Consider the following 19,901-nt stretch of genomic DNA (forward strand, 5'->3'; position numbering starts at 1 on the left):
TGTCATAGGGTAGACACCACCAAATTATGGAACAAACTGAGAATTAGAAATTGTACAGACTAACCAGAGATTTGAGAGAAGGGGAGATGGAGATGTCATTAATGAAGCTGTTGCGGAGCGTTTCTTAACCCCACTAGAATCAGATTTTGTTCCCAATTGGCTTAAGAGCATGGCATAACACCTCCAACCAATGGACCTCCAGTTCCCACAAGTACAGTGGTCTTTTCTGCCAGTGGCTGTTCCCATTTTTCTGCTGGAACACAGAATCTTACGTCTCCTGCTGAGTCCCCAGTTGCTTAGCAGCCTCTCACCCCCAATGGGTTCTGTTTCTGTCAGCCCACACAGTGATGTTCACAAGGGGCCTAACTCATAGGTGCTGAAACTAGGGATGAAGGTGCACTGCCTGGCTTGAAGTGGTTTCCATGATATACAGGATTTACAGTTTGGTTGAATGGCTCTTAAAACCTCCACTGTACATATTGTTCCAGCACCCTCGGACCTATTCCACCACTGTCATATGGGTATGCTGGCAATAGCTTGTCTTTGTTGTCATCCCACACCTGGAAAGATCTCCCTCGCATTGCCTCATGCTATGTCCTTTTAAAAAGACCAAAACAGTAGAGCAGGAATGGGAAATTCCCTGAACTCTCTCTTGTGGGAAAACCACCAGAATAAGGAAACAGGAAGGCAAAATGGGAGAGGAAGTCGTTCAGCAGGAGAAGGTGGGCAGCATTTTGGCGATTTATGTTGCAACTTGAATAAAAACATACATTGTGCAGCAGCATAACTGCACTATACATGACTCTGCTTATAGTCAAAGCTATTTCAATAATGGGTGTGTCTAGGAGGAGGAAGAGGATTACCTTTGCTAGTGGGTTTATGTTTGTTTGTTTAAATGAGATTGTGGCAGGAAGAGAATACAAATGACAATGAGTTGGAAACACAGTAAAAACAAGGAATACAAATAAGCTTTTTTACTTTCTGTCCATGTCCGAAGCAGCAGCATAGTGCAAAGCAGTACGTCCCCAGTCATCCGTTTCATTAATATTTGCCCCTGTGGTCACCAGTGTCTCAATACAGTGGAAATGACAATTCGCAGCTGCATAGTGCAAAGGTGTCCTGCAAAACAAATAGCAATTTATTACTTCAGACACTTCAGCATGACGTGGATTATACTAATGAGTCCCAATTGCACCATTCCTAGAGCGGTCTCAGGTAAAACAAAACAACCTCCATGCTCCTCCCTCCCCACCCATCCCCAAAAACCCTCAGATTTGGGGGTTTATTTACAGCTTCTTGTTCAACCAAAAAACAAGAATTAGTCTCTGGCCACATTCACTTAATGAAGTTTAATGGTCTAAACTCCAGACAAGCAATATAAAACCGAACAAAACACCACCGAAAGGGCAGTTCTTATGTCTCCAGAGCTCTCTGCCTGGTTTGTACCCTGTCTCTCCCTCTCATGAAAGTAGCTCAGCCCCTTTTTTAAGTCAGCAGGCTCAGCTGCAGCCTGTTGCCTCAACTCAGGGTGACACAATGAAACATCAGCCTGTATTTAATCCTCAAAACATCATGATGTTGCCTGGCTCAGTCAGAGTCTATGGGCAATGACTGTGGTGGGGTGTGACATAGCTGTGCAATGACCTATCCACCCTGTCACACTGACAGATTCCAAAATCCAAGAAAGAATTCATTGTGCAGCATAGTTCACAGAGTCAGAGATTTAGCATCCCCAACTCAGAAGCATGAGTATCATTCAGAAAGCACATTCATTGCTGGGAAGGCAGGAGTTCCCTGCTGGGTATGAAATTTTCAAAGGCTGCTTCTACCACTCAAAGACACGAAAAACCTCCACCAATTAAAATTCTTCAGTACAAAAAAAAAAGTTTTTTTGTTTCACTTATTTTTTGGGGAAGTTGTGAAATATAAATAACCAAAGAATGCTTCATTTTCTTACTAGTGCTCTCAATTTTGTACCTGTTTCATTTACACAGGATAAAGAACAGCTTTGTTTTTATTTCAAAGCTGTTGCTGAAAAGGTGACATACCTCACTGTGTCTGTTTAGTGCATATGGTTTAAAAACAAATCAGAAAGCCCTTTACTGCACCTTTAGGTTGGAATGCCAATAATGCCTGTAACATATTAGAGCCTTTTTATGTTAGATTAGTTTATGTCGTCATTATGAACAAGAGCAAAACCTCCTAAAAGTTATAATCTTGTATATTTAATTTGCTATAACTTTTACAATGTCCTTTCTGAGATACATAGCACAAATGATCCTTAAAGAATACCCATTTAAAAATACGGCAAGACTCATTTTTTTCCATTTTAATTTGGTTACAGTTGTAGTATTTTTTGGATTACACTATCCTTGCTATCCAGCTCTTTAAACTGAACTATGCTATTACTCATATCGCAGTTCAAAAGCAAGTAAATCACACATATTGGGACCAAGATTTTCAAAAGTGGGGACCTAAAGTGAGGCTCCTAACTCATTTCAGTATTAGCTTTGCTGCATTGCCACCACTGAGAAAAACAAAGGCATTTGAGCTGGTTCCCTGCTGGCTAGCATGACAGGGGGCTTTTGACTGGGAATTCTGTAGAACACGGATTTGAAATTTCTTCCCATCTGTGGTCCAAAATAGCCCAAATCTGACGAATGTCTGGGTTCTTTACAAGGCTCATCTGTTTTTCGATTTTAAAATGGGGTGTGGGGGGTTGGGGGAAGAGAAATTTTAATTGGAAGGATGGAAAATTGTTCAAGAGGGAGGAGATTTGTGGTGGGTAATTTTTAAACTGCTGCCCGCAAAGGTGCATAGTGCATAAGATCTGGCCCCCAATTTTACCCCTTCCATAACACAAAAATAATTTAGGCTCTTGAAAAATTCACTAGATTTTCAAAATGGCAGACCAATTCAGCAGGTCCCATTGACTAGATTGGGAGCCGCTGACAGCTCAGCCATTTTGAAAATTTGTTTAGGTGCTTAAGGCCTCAATCCTGCAAAGTCCTATGCACATGATTAACTTTACACACCATGAGTAGCCACTAAAGTTAAAGGGACTACTAACAGTGTGTGAAATTAAGCACATGCATATGCATTTCCAGGATCAGAGCTTAAAGATGGAGTAGGCTCCTATTTTTTAAATCCGTGGCCTGGGTGAAAACTGTTTGGCTGACTATGTAATGTACATCCGGGGCGCTCAGGAAGTTGAATCAGCACATCCATTTCTGTCATAACATTACCAGCATTATTTTACTCTGAGAAAGTCTAGAAAGCAGGCTCATGAGCAGTAGTTCTCCCCAAAGTGACATGCAGGTGCTATCTTGGGCACAAAAGCACAAGAATCCAAGCAGCGCGAAGAGCAATGAGGAATAAAATTAAACCACTGATATTTTTAAACAAGAAAGACACAAGAGCATGGGCGTGGCTTTCATATATTTAATATAGTCTGCACCTGCCTTTTTGGCATTTAACTTCAAGCAGCAGTATCCTATTGTAGGATTTCCTACCCCCTTTTACCATTTACCTTTTTAAGCGGAACATATTGATTTCCAGATTGAGGGCTTTTTCTTTCTCTTTCTTTCTTTGAGATATATCTGAAAAAGAGCTTCACAATTTACATACCTCCCACATTTGTCCTTTTTATTAAAATCTGCTCCACTACTCTGCAAGAGTTTTACACATTCAACGTTACTGAAAAGACAAGGAAAGAAAACAAAGAATGAGCAAAACAAAAGTTTTCATCTTAGTACCCCCAAAAAAGAAGTGTTATTTCACTATTTGCAGAGCAGAAACTGGGCATAAACTGCAATTTAAGCCTGAACAAAAGAACCAAGAAAAAGGAAACTTGTAAAGATCACACCTTTATTTCTGGATAAGCCTGAAATGCTATTCCAGACAAGTAAAAACTAGGGCTGTCAAGCAATTAAAAAAATTAATCACAATTAATCACACTGTTAAACAATAACAGAATACCATTTATTTAAATACTTTGGGATGTTTTCTACATTTTGAAATATACTGATTTCAATTACAACACAGAATACAAAGAGTACAGTGCTCACTTTATATTTATTTTTTATTACAAATATTTGCACTGTAAAAAACAAAATATAGTATTTTTCAATTCACCTCATACAAGTACTGTAGTGCAATCTCTATCATGAAAGTTGAACTTACAAATATAGAATTAAGTACAAAAAAAAGCTGCATTCAAAAATAATACAATGTAAAACTTTAGAGCCTACAAGTCCACTCAGTCCTACATCAGCCAATCGCTCAGACAGACAAGTTTGATTACAATTTGCGGGAGATAATGCTGCCTGCTTCTTGTTTACAATATCACCTGAAAGTGAGAACAGGCGTTCGCATGGCATTGTTGTAGCCGGCATTGCAAGATATTACGTGCTAGATGCGCTAAAGATGCATATGTCCCTTCATGCTTCAACCACCATTCCAAAGGATATGCATCCATGCTGATGATGGGTTCTGCTCAACAACAATCCAAAACAGTGTGGACCAACGCATGTTCACTTTCATCATCTGAGTCAGATGCCACTAGCAGAAGGTTGCTTTTCTTTTTTGGTGGTTCAGGTTCTATAGTTTCCTCATTGGAGTGCTGCTCTTTTAAGACTTCTGAAACCAAGCTCTACACCTCGTCCCTCTCAGATTTTGGATGGAACTTCAGATTCTTAAACCTTGGGTCGAGTGCTTCAGCTATTTTTAGAAATCTCACATTGGTACCTTCTTTGCATTTTGTCAAATCTGTTGTGAAAGTGTTCTTAAAATGAACATGTGTTGGGTCATCATCTGAGACTGCTATAACATGAAATATATGGCAGAATGCAGGTAAAACAGAGCAGGAGACATACTATTCTCCCCTAAGGAGTTCAGTCACAAATTTAATTAAAGCATTTTTTTTTAACGAACATAATCAGCATAGAAGCATGTCCTCTGGAATGGAAGCCAAATCATGAAGGGGCATACAAATGTTTAGCATATCTGGCACGTAAATAACTTCTAACATCAGTTACAAAAGTGCCATGCGAAAACCTGTTCTGACTTTCAGGTTACATTGCAAATAGGAAGCAGGCAGCATTATCTCCCATAAATGTAAACAAACTTGTTTGTCTTAGCGATTAGCTGAACAAGAGGGAGGACTGAGTGGACCTGCAGGCTCTAAAGCACACGGCCCATCAGGGTAATCCGTTGGCATGCCGCGAGACATTTTGTTTACATTGACCATCCGCAGGAACAGCCCAGTTCAGCTCCCAGTGGCCGTGGTTCGCCATTCCCAGCAATGGGAGCTGCAGGAAGCAGCGGCCAGCACATTCCTGCGGTCTGCCGCTTCTCGCAGCTCCCATTGGCTGGGAATGGTGAACCACGGCCACTGGGAGTTGCAGGGGGGCCGTGCCTGAGGATGGTCAATGAAAACAAAATGTCTTGCGGCCCACCAGCACATTAACTTGAGGGGCCGCATACTGAAGGTTGCTGACCCTGCTCTAAAGTTTTACATTGTTTTGTTTTTGAGTACAGTTATGTAACAAAAAAAATCTACATTTGTAAGTTACACCTTCACAATAAAGAGACTGCACTACGGTACTTGCATGAGGTGAACTGAAAAATACTATTTCTTTTATCATTTTTACAGTGCAAATATTTGTAATAAAAAATATAAATTGAGCACTGTACACTTTGTATTCTGTGTTGTAATAGAAATCAATATATTTGAAAATGTAGAAAAACATCCAAAGTATCTAATATATTTCAATTGGTATTCTATTATTTAACAGTGCAACTAATCACGATTAATTTTTTTAGTTAATCGCATGAGTTAACTGCAATTAATCAACAGCCCTAGTAAAAACAAATCAAAATATAAATAGAAAGTAATAAATATATCCTGGATTCAAGGTGAGGGGAGACAGTCAAAAATTGTGCTGCTAATGCTTCCCAGGCTGAGCTGAGGATTTTTCCAAGAGCATTTTTGAAGTCTGAAGCAAGTTTACAAAATGCTAGGCTAATAATGAGGAGGAGATTTAGGCCCTGATTCAGGAAAACACTTAAGGCCAGGATTAATTTTTTCGCATATGCTGAAGTCCACTCTGTTCTGCAAAGCATTTAGCATAAACTTAACTTTAAGCATCTACTTAAAACCCATTTTCTTCAATGAGACCTAAGAAAAAGCTTAAAGTTAAGCACATCTTTAAGAGCTTTATTGCATTTGCATAGGATCATTCATAGTTTTTATCCCAGCTGAATGAATTCAATATGATACAACTATGTGTTGTTATTGCTTAAATTGAAATGATTCTTAATGGAAAATAAAATAGCTGCATTTTAATGTCTTTGTAATTCAAGTAAATAAATGTACAATACCACACCGGAAGATCATGTAATGAAGCACAATAATCTTCCAAGACTCCTTTGTCATTCAGAGGGGAAATAAATCATTTCTACTAGGAAACAGAAAAAAAGAGATCCTTTGGAAGGTAGTCTCATCTCAATGCCAGTATAACTCCCATTAATGTTAATGGGAGTTACAGATATGCATCAAGATGAAAATATGTGTTTTATGTACAGCTCCAGTTCCAGTCTAAAAGAAGTGGATGGAACAAAACAGGTGTTCATCCCAATCTAAAATTGTCAGTGTATAAAATATCTACACAATGCTCCCCACAACGAACCCAAAATAAGAGTTCTCGTTAGTGATGACAATTACAGTCAGCCATAGATAAAAACTGATTTATTTTCATGAGCAATTTTTGCCTCTTATTTCAGTGCCTTTCTTTCAGACACTTGGGGTATTATTTTGAGTTCAGCTTTAAGCAGAGGTACTTTTTGAAGAGTGCTCTGTCAGGCTAATTCAGTCCATCCAACTACTATATATCTTCTGTTAACTGTATTAAATAAATGTTTAACAAGAGTAATCCTATCCCGTGTTTGGAACACTTTCATTATGTACCTCTGATGGTGACGACGTTGGTGAAGTGGACAATGGTCCACTAAGAAGTGAGCTGACAACTCATTCTTACAAAGGTTACCAAATAGTCACCAGGTAATTACCATATCTGGTCACTACAACCACTGCCAATCTAGGATGGATTCTAGAGGCTCCATCTAGCGATCTTCTGAGCCATCTTCTGAGCCTCAACAGAAGAGCCAGAAAACAATAGCTTGCCAAGCGATCTGTGCTTTTTCTGTGTTAATTTCAAACAAATCCACTGGGAATTAACAGCAAATCTTGAAAGAAACTTGGCAGAAGGGCTACAAATGAAACTGACATAATTTAATTTTCATTCATTTTCACTCCTAGTATCCTACCACCCATCTGAATTGCATCCTCAGAAATGAAAACCTTTTGATTCTGTATTTTGGTTACTTTCAATGGGCTTCAGAGGCTTAAAATAATCTTTCTATGACTGCAACCTGGAAAAAAAGACTGTGGCATTTTAATGCCTTAAAAAGCTTCTTTTATAACTAGATTTTGACTCAAGGACACAACAAGAGGGCAGTGCCTAACTGCACCCCAGCAGGAGCATCTCAGGGAGCCACTATTCCTTCCCCGCATCCACCTTCAAGGGATGGTCATTTACTGCTGGCCCCATGTCAGGCTTAAACTACAACCCCACCTCCTATGCTGGTGTGGCAGTACTGGCCAGTGAGTGAGAGGCATGGAGCCAAGAGTCCAACCCACGCAACCAGGGAAGAAGCGAGTGAGTGTGTAGCCTCTCTTGCTCCTGGGACCTGGACCCAAAGTCTAAGCAGTCTGCATATAGGCAGAAGACAGGGGGATTGTTACTCCCTCCCAGAGGTGTGCATTTCAAATCACAAACTAGCCTTCTGTAATAAAAGACCAGGTCCTACCACCCTTGCTCAAACTACAAGTAGCCCTAATTTGAGCCTCAGTTTACCAAATGCTGGCGGAACACAGCCTGGAGAGAGAAAGATTTTACATCGAATTGTTTTGCTCCTCTTTAATTGGAACACATTCCTTTGCAGATGGTACAGCTGGCTTGAGTTACACTGACTCCACAATTAAATTACAACTTGCGTAACAGCTATAATTGTAACTACTCACCCTCCTGCAGCAGCAGCGTGGAGGCACGTTCTTCCAAAATTATCTGGGGTGTCTATTTCAAAGCCTGCAGACAGCACGTGCTCATTACTAAACAAGGACACTATGCTATACTTTTGTCCTAGTTAAACCACAAGAAACATTGCAGAGACAGAAAAAACAGTGAGTTAGAAAAATCAGAATGCAAGCAACTCTAGTCAGCAAGTGGTTGTCATGGAAACGGACAGTGGCTGCTCAAGCTTGGTGGCTCTATAAAAAGAACTGTGAAGTCAAAAAGAATCTATTTCCGCATTTAGCCTTGGGCTACATAACTATTAAATCATGTGACAGGCATTTCTGAGGCGGATTCTTATCGAGAGAATTGTGATAGCAGGCACAAAAAAACGATGAAATGAGGAGAGGCACAGAGTGAGCCCTAGCATGTACGGAGTTGAATTTTATTTATTTGTGTGTTTTCCAGGGTGGTTTTAGATTCTGGAAGGATGCTTCCAGGAATGTGCAACACATGTTTTTAAAGATGCACAAGGCTATAGAAGTAAAACCCAATGCAGATTCTTACGGAACTAACCCTGGGATGCCTAAGTAGCCTGCTTCCCCCGCTGACCTAATAGCCCAGGACAGAGCACATCAGGGTTTGCTGTAATTGGCTACACAAGTTACATTTTTCACGCTATTTTTTCCCCTAAACATCCCAGGGGACTCAGCCTTATGGCTGAGAGTGGTTGTGGGAGGTTTCACATGCTAAGGAATGATATATTTTTCTGGAAAATATATGAACTGCTCTCTATCTTTGAACTCAGTGGAACTTCTGCCTGCATAAGGAAGTCAAGAGTTGGCACCTTATTACTACTCTCTTTGAAAGAGCAGTATCAGCAAACTAATACTTGCCCTCCCCCCCCCCCCAGAACTTTAGCTATCCCATTTTCTTTACTATAGCCCTGATTCAGGAAAGTATGTGTTTTAGTCCCATCAGCTTCAATGGAATGTAAGCATTTGCTCAAATGTTGTCCTCAATAAGGGTGCTTTCCCCTGAATCAGGGCCTAGAGTTGTTTGTTTCCCGAAGAACCTACAGTATCTCACATTTTTACAGCTTGGTAAAGGATTTTCCCTTTCCTCCCCTTCCCTGTGAATTAAAATAAACTCTCTGTGACTGCCAGGGGGAAAAAAAGCATTCAAAGGGCTTCAGGCCTGAACAATACAGGATGCTAGTAATTATCAGCATGCAGTTAGGAAAGCCACACACACTCCCATATGCCAAGCAACACAATCACATGAAGCAGCACAGGAAGTCTTTCATTTGGACAATTCACAACACCGAATAAAACAGGGGCCATAAGCAGCATGTTCATGATATTAATTAAGCTCCACAGTCGCAGCTGGATTCACTTACCTGATGACAACAACTTCCTGCAGCAGTCCGAGTGAGCATTTAGTGCTGCTAAATGTAAGGGGAACATGTTGTTGATACCGCACCTGTTAGGCAGAACAGTGTTATTAGTTACCAAAAGAACGGGTTACATTCAGCACAGATGATGAAAATTCCCCTCTGAAAAAATATCGAGTCTGTACTTCTGTAGTGCATCGTTAATTTTATTTGAACCTTCTATAATCTCCCTCTGGGGTTTTGTTAAAGCATAACGTTAGTATCCGATTTTGATTACACTCTGACAGCAAGGATAGGTATGGTTTTAAAAATGAGATGAGAACCTAGGAGAGAAGAAGCTAAGAGAATGGATTTTGTTTAGATTCAATTTCTACTGTGACTGTCAGTTGCAACACAAGTATTCTATCACATGAGGTGAAAGTAAATGCTGAAAGAATCCCTGTATTGCCTCTAAAACCCATCTTTCCTCTACTTCCCTATTGCTAACATGCCAGTTTAAATCTTATTTAGCTCCCACCTAGATTATTGCACCTCCCCCTCGTCTTTGTCTTTGTAGTGTCTCCTCTTTCCATACTTCAGTCCATCCAAAATACCATTGTAAAGACATCTCCCTGTGCTCTGACCACCTCACCCATTTCCTCACTCATGTCACACATTGCCCTTTCCATCTACATCAAGTTCCAGGTCCTCATCCTCACCTTTGAGGTTCTGCCCCCACCCCATACATTTCTCTTCTCTTTCCACACTATACAGCTTCTTCCGCTAACTGCTCTCTTTGTCTCCTGCCACTTGCAGCTTCTCACCTTCTGTCAGGCTGCAATTACACTTGTAACTGCCTCCCAATTCCTGTGCACCAAACATCCTACTTCATCTCATCCATCCTTAAACCCTCCACTTTCCCCAACCCTGCCTATATATCCTCACGAGCAGTGTCTCCAGGCATTTTTGTTTTCAAATCATTATCCCATCAATCCTTTTTCAGTTAGACTGTAGGCTCCTCAGAGCAGACATCTTGACAAAACCCTAAAACAGGAACCTAAAGTTAGGGTCCTACATCCATATCAGACATTTGCTTGATTTTTCAAACATACTGAACCCTCAACAGCTCCCACTGACATCAATGTGGAGTGCTCTGTACCTTTCAAAATCAGGCAGGTGGCTAAATATGGATTTAGAAGCCTAAGTTTAGGCTCCTGGTTTTGAGACTCTTGTATTTTGGCAGGTTTTTGCAAAGTGTCATTTATGCTTACATTACTTTACCGATACGACGACATAGACAATCCTTTGGTGCAAATCCCTGTAGAGCTTCTGAACTCAGCTACTGTGTATGAGGTGAGAATCTACTGTTTGCTTTTGCAGATGCAGCTAAAAACAGTTAATTAAAGTCCTGGATGACGCCAGATGGATTCATAGCCATCACTCAATTTCTTCAAGACAACCCAAGGATATACGTAACATGATCATATCATTAGGCAGGATTTCAGATATGGACCCAAAGGAACTTGTTTTCATGAAAGATTTGGTGGCAGGAAAATTTCTTAGAGAACTACAAAGCTTTAATGAAAGTTATTTCATATTCATACCAGGATAAGCTGTTTAAAATCCAACTCTAACACAAAGGCTTAAATTTACAAAAGGTGGCAACTGAGCTGAAACTGCAAAATATGTAGCTGTGCCTACAACCCAGGAGGAAGTTTGTGCAAATATGTGCTCTCTTTCTCTCTCACACCATTTTCATTTTTACTATGCACATAAACACGAGTGTAGTTTTTTTTAAAAAAAATATGATTTGTTGCAAAATCTGTATTCCCATTCCTCTTTTCCTTTCACATTGCATTTGTCAACCTTCCTACTTGACCACAATCAGAACTGATCTACAGTGCTGTATAAATTTAATTTAATCAATGCCCTGCCAGCATCTAGGTCTCCCACAGAGTAAACCTGCCCAAGGATGCTCTGACACTCTATTCTTTGAAAGGAAATAGCACAAGCTCCACCAAGCTGCTCAAGTCTGTCTAAACAGGTTGCATTTCTAAGCTGTGGATATATTTATTTAACCTGAAATCACAAAGAGGATTTATTATATATAGTCATAGTATTCTCCATGCACCTCTGATTTTTACATCTATTTCCCCTTCCCCCCTAGTTATCTCAAGCCACATTTCCCCATCACTGTATAGAGATTTCCACCCGAGTGCATATTTTGGCTGGTGTCCATCAAGAGATGCAATTTGCACATCTGCTAGCCAGTGCCATACTGTATAGAGCTGCTCACAACTGCTCCCTACATTATTTACCTTCCATACCCCTGAAATGCAATTGCATCAAATTGCTGACCTTGCTGTCTGCAGTTTCTGCTAGCAGCACTGAAGAAATTCTCTCTTTTCAGTGCCAGTTCAAGGAATTAAGCCAAAGTTATTTGCATACAACACATTAAAAGCTCATTCCCTCTGGCAGTACTGAGTAGGTAATTTCATTTTCAGAACAGTGCCATCACTTGGATCTGCCTACTGTATCTAAGCAGATTTCTCACTTCAGATATTTCTGCTGTTGGCAGAGGTATTTTATTTGATAAATGCACAGGTCACCCAAGTGTGAAATAGAAATTTTGAGCAGAAAACCTAGATTGCAAGAGCTAGTTATCTCACTGCTATTCATTGTTACCTTAAACCTCAGAAAACAGATGGACTGAAACTTTATATATTAGACAGAGCTAGCAAAAATCATATTTAGACACAAAGGACCAGATTCTCAAGCTGGCATAAATCTGACCCTGCCTTTTTTGTCTGGCAAGAAGCAGTTTTAACAAAACAGATAGCAAAACATGGTGAAAAAATACTTATTTCAAAATCTCCAAATGAAAAGCCTAGAAAACTGCAAACATCTTTAAAAAGAAAATAGGTTGACGTGGGTCCTAAAACAGGATGTTCCCCAGCAGCTACCTCAGTATTAGGCATCACAAATACTGCTGGTTGGTTCTAGTGAGGAAACACTCAATTGCATGTTCAGATGTATACGGTGAATACTACAAAACATTTATAACAAACTTTACGGTGCTTCATTCACAGAGATGGGCAAATAATTAGCTTTCTCTGTTCCCTGCTTGTTCAGGGAACAAGAGATTCACATTAGATATCTAAACCAGGTCTCCTCCCTGGCATTACCCTGTGGCCACCAGGATGGCCCAAATGCCAGTATCTTTGCACTCCGAATACCATCTCTTTTCCCTTTCACAGTTAATTTTACTCTTCCCGCAACTAGTTTGGAAATTTAGTGCTCTGTTACATCACTGCTTTAGGGCAAGGTTCTAGGAGGTGCTAAATGCCCAACTCTCACTGAAATCAATTCACCTCCCAGGATTTGGCCCACAATATGTATACATATATGTAATCATGAACATAGTCAAATGCAGTCTCTCTCTCATACACACACAAACACAGAGTAAAATCAGCCTAGCCAAATCAATCCCTTGGAGCACAAAGAGCTGAACAACATATCAAAATTTATCTCTTAGTTTCACTCAAGAAAACCGCAAAACAAAATCAGCCTCATCATCTCAGCCAGTTGAAGATCTGAAACCATAAGACACAAAGACTGGGCACCACGGCTGCATTAGGTTCTGAAATAATTTTACTGACTAAACCCTGCTTTGTCTTTTACCATTTCTAATGATACTTATCCAGCACCAATGGATACTAGATAAAGGAATAAATCAATTTAGTACTACAAGCCTATGGACGTAAATTATTTATTTTAGACACTGAGGGAATTACATGCCCTTCATTAGTAGCTTTGTATTTTATACTGATTTCAAATTGACTTCCTGATACAAACTATTTGTTACTGAATTCATAATTATGCACATGCATTTTAACCTGAATACACTGGAACTTGAAAAATAAGCAGTATCTAGCATTACCCATAATACTTGACCATTAGGAACAGCATTTCTTCAGCAACCTACTTGGCAGCATCAGCTCCGCTGGTTATTAGGGTGTTAATCAAAAGCTCATGTCCATATCTCGCAGCCACATGCAGAGGGGTGTTGCCATCCTTATCAACACAGTCAATTTCACCTCCTGGAAAAGACATTTTCACACAGTGTAACACACAAGGATTTAGTGCGAGTCAGCAACCAGAAATACCATTTATTTATTTCCAATGAATGCAGCTTACCCTCATAGTTACAGCTGTAGTTTAGTTTGTATATGAGCAGCAGACACACTGAATTTGTGCGACAGGGTATCAATACACATCAAGCCATTTACTGTGCCAGTCATGCAGGATGGCCACAATTCTGACTGCTGCATTTTTTTTTACTTTGTTCTATTCCCGCCTCTCTACATATTGCACATAGGCCTTTCCCTATAATTGCCTACTGTGGTACACAGATACTGCAGGTGTTGCTGTGACTCTGAATTGTTGCTGATTTAAAGGCAAGAGCAGCTGCCCTAAATTACATCAACAGAATTAATTGTTGAAATTTTGCCACAATTCTTTAGGTGACTGGTGCTCAACCTTGTCCACAAAGCAATGATAGAAGATGGAGCTCTTCCTCACTTGGCTGCTTATTGCACCCTCACCAAGTCTGTCAATATTTGATCAGTGGTGCTGCCTGGTAGCTGTAGCCCAACCTACAGCTCTCTCAGGGTTTTCACAAACAGAAAACCCCAAGCACTTGCATAGCTGCTTCCTATCTTTGTTTGTCATATGCTTCTTCAGGTGTAAATTCATCTCTAATCAAACCTACATGCCACAACACAACTGTAGGTGCAGCAAGACACACAGGAAGAGAGAACCGAATGCAAAGTAACCTGGAGTAGAGCAGAGAGAGCTGCAGGCTGTAAGAGAAGGTTTATACACAAAGAGAGAAAATAAACAGCATAGATACAAAATACAGGTGGGGGAGAGAGTGTATTTAACCAAACAGCCCAATCCACAACACTAAAGCAGGTTTACTTTCAGCTTGTCTCCATAACCCTTTGGTAACATCACTATTTCATGAAACAACCACTATACTTGCCACAGCTTTAGGCAGTCAGAAGGGAAGATAACCCTCCAAGAGAATCTCTATCCAAAGACACGATCCTCAATATTAAGAAGTTTAAACACCACTACATTAGATGATCTTCTAGCTGGTTCATAGATGCTAAGGTCAGAAAGGACCACTGTGATCATCTAGTCTGACCTCCTGTGTAGCACAGGTCATAGAATTTCCCCCAAATAATTCTCAGAGCAGATCTTTTAGAAAAACATCCAATCTTGATTTACCAATTGTCAGTGGTGGAGAATCTACCATGACCCTTGGTAAATTATTCCAATGGTTAATTATTCTACCAGTTAAAAATTTATACCTTATTTCCTGTCTGAATTTGTCTAACTTCAACTTCCAGCCATTGGATCGTGTTATACCTTTCTCTGCTTTACTGAAAAGCCTATTATTAAATATTTGTTCCTTGTTTAGGTACTTACAGACTGCAATCAATTCACCCCTTCTCTTAACCTTCTCTTCGTTACGCTAAATAGATTGAGCTCTTTGAGTCTATCACTATAAAGTATGTTTTCTAATCTTTTAGTCATTTTCATGGCACTTCTCTGAACCCTCTCCAAATTATCAACACCCTTCTTGAATTGTGAACACCAGAACTGGACACAGTATTCTGCCAGTGGTCACATGAGTGCCAAATACAAAGTTAAAACAACCTCTCTATTCCTACTCAAGATTCCCATTCATGCATTCAATGATTTCATTAGAAAATTTGGCCACAGCATCACACTGGGAACTCGTGTTCAGTGATTATCCACCACAGCCCTCAAATTTTTTTCAGAGTCACTGCTTCCCAGGATAAAGTCCCCCATCATGTATGTATGGCCTACATTTTTTCTCCCTAGATGTATACAGCACTTAGCCATATTAAAACACATATTGTTTGCTTGAGCCTGGTTTACCAAGCAATCCAGATCGCTCTGTATCAGAGACCTGTCCTCAGCGGCGAGCTGTATCCGGTTCGCACAAACCGGTTGTTAAATTTTGAAGCCAGTTTTTGAACCGGTTGTTAAAGGGGTGGGCAAACTCCAGCCTGCGGGCCACATCTGGCTCGCGGGACTGTCCTGTCTGGTCCACCTGAGCTCTCAGCTGGGGAGGCTCCCCTGAGAATCCCTTTTTCATTTTTACTCACCCGGCGGAGCTCCGGGTCTTCGGCGGTGGGTCCTTCAGTGCCGCCGAAGACCCGGAGCGACTGAAGGAACTGGTTCTTCAGCTTTTGGCAGCTCATCACTGTCTGTCCTCATCATTCTTTACCACTCCCCCAATTTTTGTGTCATCTGCAAAACTTTCAGTGATGATTTTATGTTTTCTTCCAGGTCATTGATAGAAATGTTAAATAGTGAACTAATCCTTGTGGGAACTACACTGGAAACACATCCTTTTGATGATGATTCTCCATTTACAATTACATTTTGAGAACTATCAGTTAGCCAGCTTTTAATCAATTTAAAATGTTATGCCATGTTAATTTTATAATCAAAATGCCATGCAGTACCAAGTCAAACTCCTTACAGAAGTCTTAAGTATATTACATCAACACTATTACTTTTATCATCCAAACCTGTAATCTCATAAAAAGATATCCAGTTAGTTTGACAGGATCTATTTTCCATAATCCCATGTTGATGGGCATTAATTATATTACCCTACTTTAATTCTTTATTAATCAAATCCTGCATCAGCCGCTTCATTATCTTGCCTGGGATCAATGTCAGCCTGACAAGCCTATGAGGCATAAACCAGATTTTTGATTCTTTCCCCTTGTAAAAATTTATGGTATAGTTAGAAACATGGGTAAGGTATTTTTAAAAAATATATGACAGAATCAAGACACCGGAATTCTATTCCCGACTCCGCCACTGACACATTCTGTGACACTGGCCAATTTATTTCACCTCTCTATCTTCTGTCATAGAACAAAGATAACTACCCTAAAATAAGGATAAGCAACACCTGCGCACCTTTGTAAAGCACATTGATGTTTACACATGGAAACTGCTATATAAGTGCTAAGAATTAGGATTATTACAATCGAGAACTAGTATTCACTCACACATCCAGCATTTCTAGTGGATCCGTCACCCTTGGTGCTCTTCTAAATCACGAGATTTATTTTAAGTTGGACAGTACTAGGGCAAAAATGTAAGTCATGACATGTACACTGGTGGTCCCCAAAGTGTTTCATTAATACAACTTCACTTCTTAGTCATAGGACCCAACAAAAACAAAAGATCACTCAGCTGCAAATCTTACTGAAAGAACATCAGTGAGAGAACACTGCTGAATCAAATCAGTCTTATAGTCTCATCTAAGCCTCTACCTATCTCAACAATAAAAGAGTGATTTAACATTACACGGACAATAATTTGAAGACTTATCAGATGTCTCCAACATTCATACTCAACACAAACAGTAGCTGACAAGGTATGTGAATGGGGACTTCTGATCAAAACATTAACAACTTGATTAAGCTATGACACCAGGGTTAAATACTTTTGTATTTTCAGGTATAAGCGGATGTCATAAAAATTGACTGTACAAATAAAGCTAGTTCTGTCTGAGAGTGACCAGATTGGTGCCAATATCCTGCTGTACTAAGTCACCTAGCAAAGTCCTCACAGACATGTGGGAGAAATTTAAATGACAAGAACAAATTGTTACCATATTTTATACTCCATCCCTTTACAGGTTGTTACCATCGAAAGTTGTAACCTTCTGCCTTAATTTTCAGATGGTTATTCACCCTCAAGGCTCTTCCGGACACAGTAGGTGGGAAAGGGAGCTATTTCTGCTAACTACATCCTTGGCTCCATTCCATATTTTTCTGGCCAGCTGACTCGCACCTTTGGCTATTTATTATCTTATTTTTGTGACACAGCCCACAATACCCATACTGTCGTCCCCAGGGGTTACAAATGACGTCTGATTAAATTAAATTTAATGCAATTAAACCAAACTGCAACTACATATCTGACACTGAGAACATTTTCAAGAGTAGTCACTGATTTTTGGTGCCTCAATTTTTGGATGCCTAATTTGAGACATAACTGGGCCTGATTTTCAGAAGAGCTCACAGCTCCTCTACATGATCCGAATGGAAGAAGCAGGAACTCATTACTTTTATAGACTCGCCCCTTCCTATATCAAGACAGGCGTATCCCACCCTCTTCCCTGTCACTCAAACCCATAATCTCAGCTTCATCTCTGATTTAGCTCTCTTTTTTGGGCTTCACATCCAGGCCACATTGAGATCTGGCCCCTTCTTTCTGCGCAATGTCTATGAAAGCTGACTTTTCCTCTCTCCCCATACAGCCAAGACTCTTGCCTAAAGTGTGATAATCTTATGCCTTGACTACTGTGTCTTCTCTAGCCTTGAAGCCTGCCACCTTGCACCACCCATTTCCTGGCTTGTTGGTCTGCCTATGTCACACTCACTCTCTCTCTCTCTTTCTCTCTCACACACACCCTTTAAGTTCCTCCGCTAAATCCCCCTCTTCCACCACATCAAACACTAATGTCTTGTTCTAGTCTTCAAAGCCCTTCACAGTTTACAAAAAGAAAAGGAGTACTTGTGGCACCTTAGAGACTAACCAATTTATCTGAGCATAAGCTTTCGTGAGCTACAGCTCACTTCATCGGATGCATATGATGACGTGAGCTGTAGCTCACGAAAGCTTATGCTCAAATAAATTAGTTAGTCTCTAAGGTGCCACAAGTCCTCCTGTTCTTTTTGCGAATACAGACTAACACGGCTGTTACTCTGAAACCTTCACAGTTTAGTCATACCCACCTATTTGCCCTGTTTCCTTATCATGAAGTCAGCTCTCACCTTCACTCTTGAATTGCCTGCTTGTCCTCATTGCCACAAGACCCTTTGTGCTTTCTCCCAGGCTGCTCTTACAAGTGTGAAAAACTCCCAGTCAAAATCCGTAAAGCCACCACTTTATCCTTTTTCACATCCCTCCTTAGAACACACCTCTGCTTGAATTACACAAGAAACTGCCATACAACAGTGAGTAGGCACGAGATGTGTTGTGATCACTCCTTCAGATTGACTAAGAATTGTTCACAGAGCTAGTCTGTGCTAAAACATTTTATTATTTCTGTTCCTCTGTCCTCGTCCTCTACACTTCCCATCCGTTGTTTATCTCACTCTCATGCTATGTCTTTTAGTCTGCAATTTCTTAGACTGTTATGCTGGAGCTGGTGGTGACAGTATAGTTAAAGTTGTGGTTTTAATATGTTTCTACAATGCCTGTTACAATGGTGTTTCCACCTGGTTGACTTCTGTGAATGCTACGATGATCTAAAGGGTAAATAACAGTAGTATAACAGGACAAACTGCAGGGTTATGATATTTGATATAGGAGAACAATTTAGCATGTGTTAGGTGCTTTATGCACAAGAAAGAAGACTGGTAACTGCCCTGAAGAGGTTGCAATCTGAACAGACAAAAATGAACACAGAAAAGGAGAAGAGTAAAATGACAAAATGTTATAGGTAGGACTTTTTTGACTGGGCCTTTACTTAGTGCAGGAAATCCCCATTTCTGGGTGAGTAAAATTTAAAGACAAAATTAAGAAGCTGGGCTGATGCCACTTGGAAAATGTGCCCCTAATGTTTATCAGAACACTCCCTGCAAAGCTTAGCCATGTTCCAGCCAGTTGGGGAACACTGAATATTTCTGGAGGACATGGGGGGTGGCAGGAGCTGAATTCCAACATTCCTTAGGCACATACAAGAAAAAAAATGCACTTTATTCCATGGTTTGAAGCCGAATGATTTATAATTTCATACAAATAAAGATGTAGTTGTATAAAATATGAATTATTATCACATCTTCATATCCTGGAATGGAAGGAGGGCTGTAGGGGTAACAGGCTTAGTCCAAAAGGCAGAGGGGGCAGGGGAGAAAAAAAGCATTGCACAAATATGTCTTCTCCAGGCCATCAAGGAAGAGAGTATTTACTCCTTAGTAAGAGAGGTGGCTATAATGGAATTATGATCTTTAAGAAGTGAGGGGAGAGCATGGGGAAAGAGATCCTTAGAGGTCCAGAGGTGTGGAGGACTCCTGGAAGTGGAAAAATTGCTAACCTTTTTTTTTTTTTTTTTTTAAAAAAAGCTTGTTTTAAGAAGCAAGTTGTGGCCTCTTCTGAAAGATAAAGAATCTGAACGCTGCTTTTGCTTTCATTTTCAGGTCAGGAAACACAAACACACAAATCACAGACCACTGTCTGCTGGTGGAGAATGGGATTTCTTGATTAATTATAGGCTTTGTCTAAGATCGCATTATTAAATGAGAGCTTTCGGACTCGCTAGCCATCAGATTTCATTAGAGTACTTAAATACCATTGAATTTTGGTCCCTCAGCATTTTAGCACAGAACAAC

General features: G+C 40.1%; 1 protein-coding gene across 11 annotated transcripts in view; it reads right to left on the bottom strand.

Moving 5' to 3' along the window:
• The window catches only part of ANKRD44 (ankyrin repeat domain 44), a 215,680-nt gene that overhangs the window by 73,244 nt on the left and 122,535 nt on the right, over positions 1–19,901 (bottom strand). For 7 of the 11 annotated variants that reach the window (XM_073306272.2, XM_073306268.2, XM_073306270.2 and 4 more), the window contains exons 10-14: positions 13,430–13,544; positions 9,472–9,554; positions 8,084–8,201; positions 3,628–3,696; positions 979–1,119 (exon numbers count right to left, since the gene is read on the bottom strand). In XM_073306272.2, the coding sequence (XP_073162373.1) occupies positions 979–1,119; positions 3,628–3,696; positions 8,084–8,201; positions 9,472–9,554; positions 13,430–13,544 (526 nt within the window). Of the gene's footprint in view, positions 1–978; positions 1,120–3,529; positions 3,600–3,627; positions 3,697–8,083; positions 8,202–9,471; positions 9,555–13,429; positions 13,545–19,901 lie in introns of all 11 variants that reach the window. The other 4 variants (XM_073306276.2, XM_073306275.2, XM_073306269.2 and 1 more) reach the window with 2 other exon arrangements.

Source organism: Lepidochelys kempii, chromosome 11 (assembly GCF_965140285.1).
Source record: "Lepidochelys kempii isolate rLepKem1 chromosome 11, rLepKem1.hap1, whole genome shotgun sequence".
Lineage (NCBI taxonomy): Eukaryota > Metazoa > Chordata > Testudines > Cheloniidae > Lepidochelys > Lepidochelys kempii.